This window comes from Myotis davidii, unplaced genomic scaffold, assembly GCF_000327345.1.
Source record: "Myotis davidii unplaced genomic scaffold, ASM32734v1 scaffold1231, whole genome shotgun sequence".
Taxonomy (NCBI): Eukaryota; Metazoa; Chordata; class Mammalia; order Chiroptera; family Vespertilionidae; genus Myotis; species Myotis davidii.
The window spans coordinates 40,000-41,242 of NW_006282198.1; the positions used below are offsets into that span (position 1 = coordinate 40,000).

At 34.5% G+C, this 1,243-nt stretch overlaps 1 protein-coding gene across 1 annotated transcript in view; it reads left to right on the top strand.

Annotated features, from left to right (window-relative positions):
- LOC102775075 (3-oxo-5-beta-steroid 4-dehydrogenase-like) overlaps window positions 1-669 on the top strand; it is a gene marked incomplete at its 5' end in the record, with an annotated part of 20,498 nt that extends 19,829 nt beyond the window's left edge. The window contains one exon of the mRNA XM_006752757.2: window positions 143-669. Coding sequence (XP_006752820.1) covers window positions 143-185 — 43 coding nt within the window. The remainder of the gene's footprint in view (window positions 1-142) is intronic.
- Window positions 670-1,243: the final 574 nt, after the last annotated feature.

Sequence of the window (1,243 nt, forward strand, 5' to 3'; positions counted from 1 at the left end):
GATGAAGAGTGGGAGGAGGTGGGTAAGAAACCTAAGGAATGATTAACAGAGAGAGGGAGTGGTCGCTGGAATTGTCAGAAGATGCTTGTAACACATACAGCTGTGTGACTTTGGAATGAAAGTTTTTCCCTTGTTTTGGCAGGTGGTCTGGTCATCCTGAATATCCATTCCATGATGAATACTGACTTCAGAGAGCTCCTGCACTTATTTTTCCCTGTGTGTGTACCATGACCTTTGGCTGGATGCTCCCCCCACACGTGGAAGTGAAAAGGGTTTTACTATCCTCAGATGAAGTGGTGATGGGCTTAACTTCTGAATAAAAGAACTGACTTTGACTTAGATATGTTGAAGAAAAAAAATGTTTAAATCTGTTGAAATAATAGTTTGGAATAAAATAATTAAATTGTCAGCAAAGCCATAATGATTTGGTGGTTGTGGGTTTCCATCACTTTTTATTCATTTTACCCAGCTTTAGGGATGGATAACTGCTAGTTTTCTCTTGCACGCTGTAAAGGGAACAAGCTTCAACGTAACTGGTGATCACACTTACTGCCTACCACTCCTGCTCCCATGTATCATACAACCAGCATTATGCAAAATGGCTTGAGACTATCAACATACACAAATAAAACCCTGTATTGTAAGACAGTCCGAAGATAATTATTTTAAAAGAAGGCTTTTAATAACATACTGAAAAAAGCTTTATAAAATGTTTAAAGTATTACTGGGATAATTGTGTCAATTTCAATGACACAAGTTCCAAAGATCACTGGTAATTTTACTCTAAGGTTTTCAAAGTGAATAAGAAGATTATTAGAATTCTGCAAGAGAAATATATCTATTTTCAATTCACTAAAGCAATATATTTTATTCATTTATATTGGGTCACTTTCACAGAGCAAGAAAGGTCTTTAAAAAGTATTTGTCCACCAAATTCTTTAAAAAAAGTAAAAAGTATTTGTCCAAACCAATTGCTTATAATCTTCAATGACCTGAAAACGTACACTTCTGAGAAATTATCACTTTAAAAACATTTGATCTGTACTCATTATTTGCACTGATTCTAATATTAATATTTATAACGCTGTGCTCTGGAAAATGTATTGTTCACAAATATTAATAATCTATGGTAACTTACTCCACCACATGGATCTACATTTTGTTGTGGGGGTAGTGGCCTGTCATCTGAATTCAATTCAATTTTAAAAAAAAGTGATCAAGTTCCTATTACACATTTAGCACT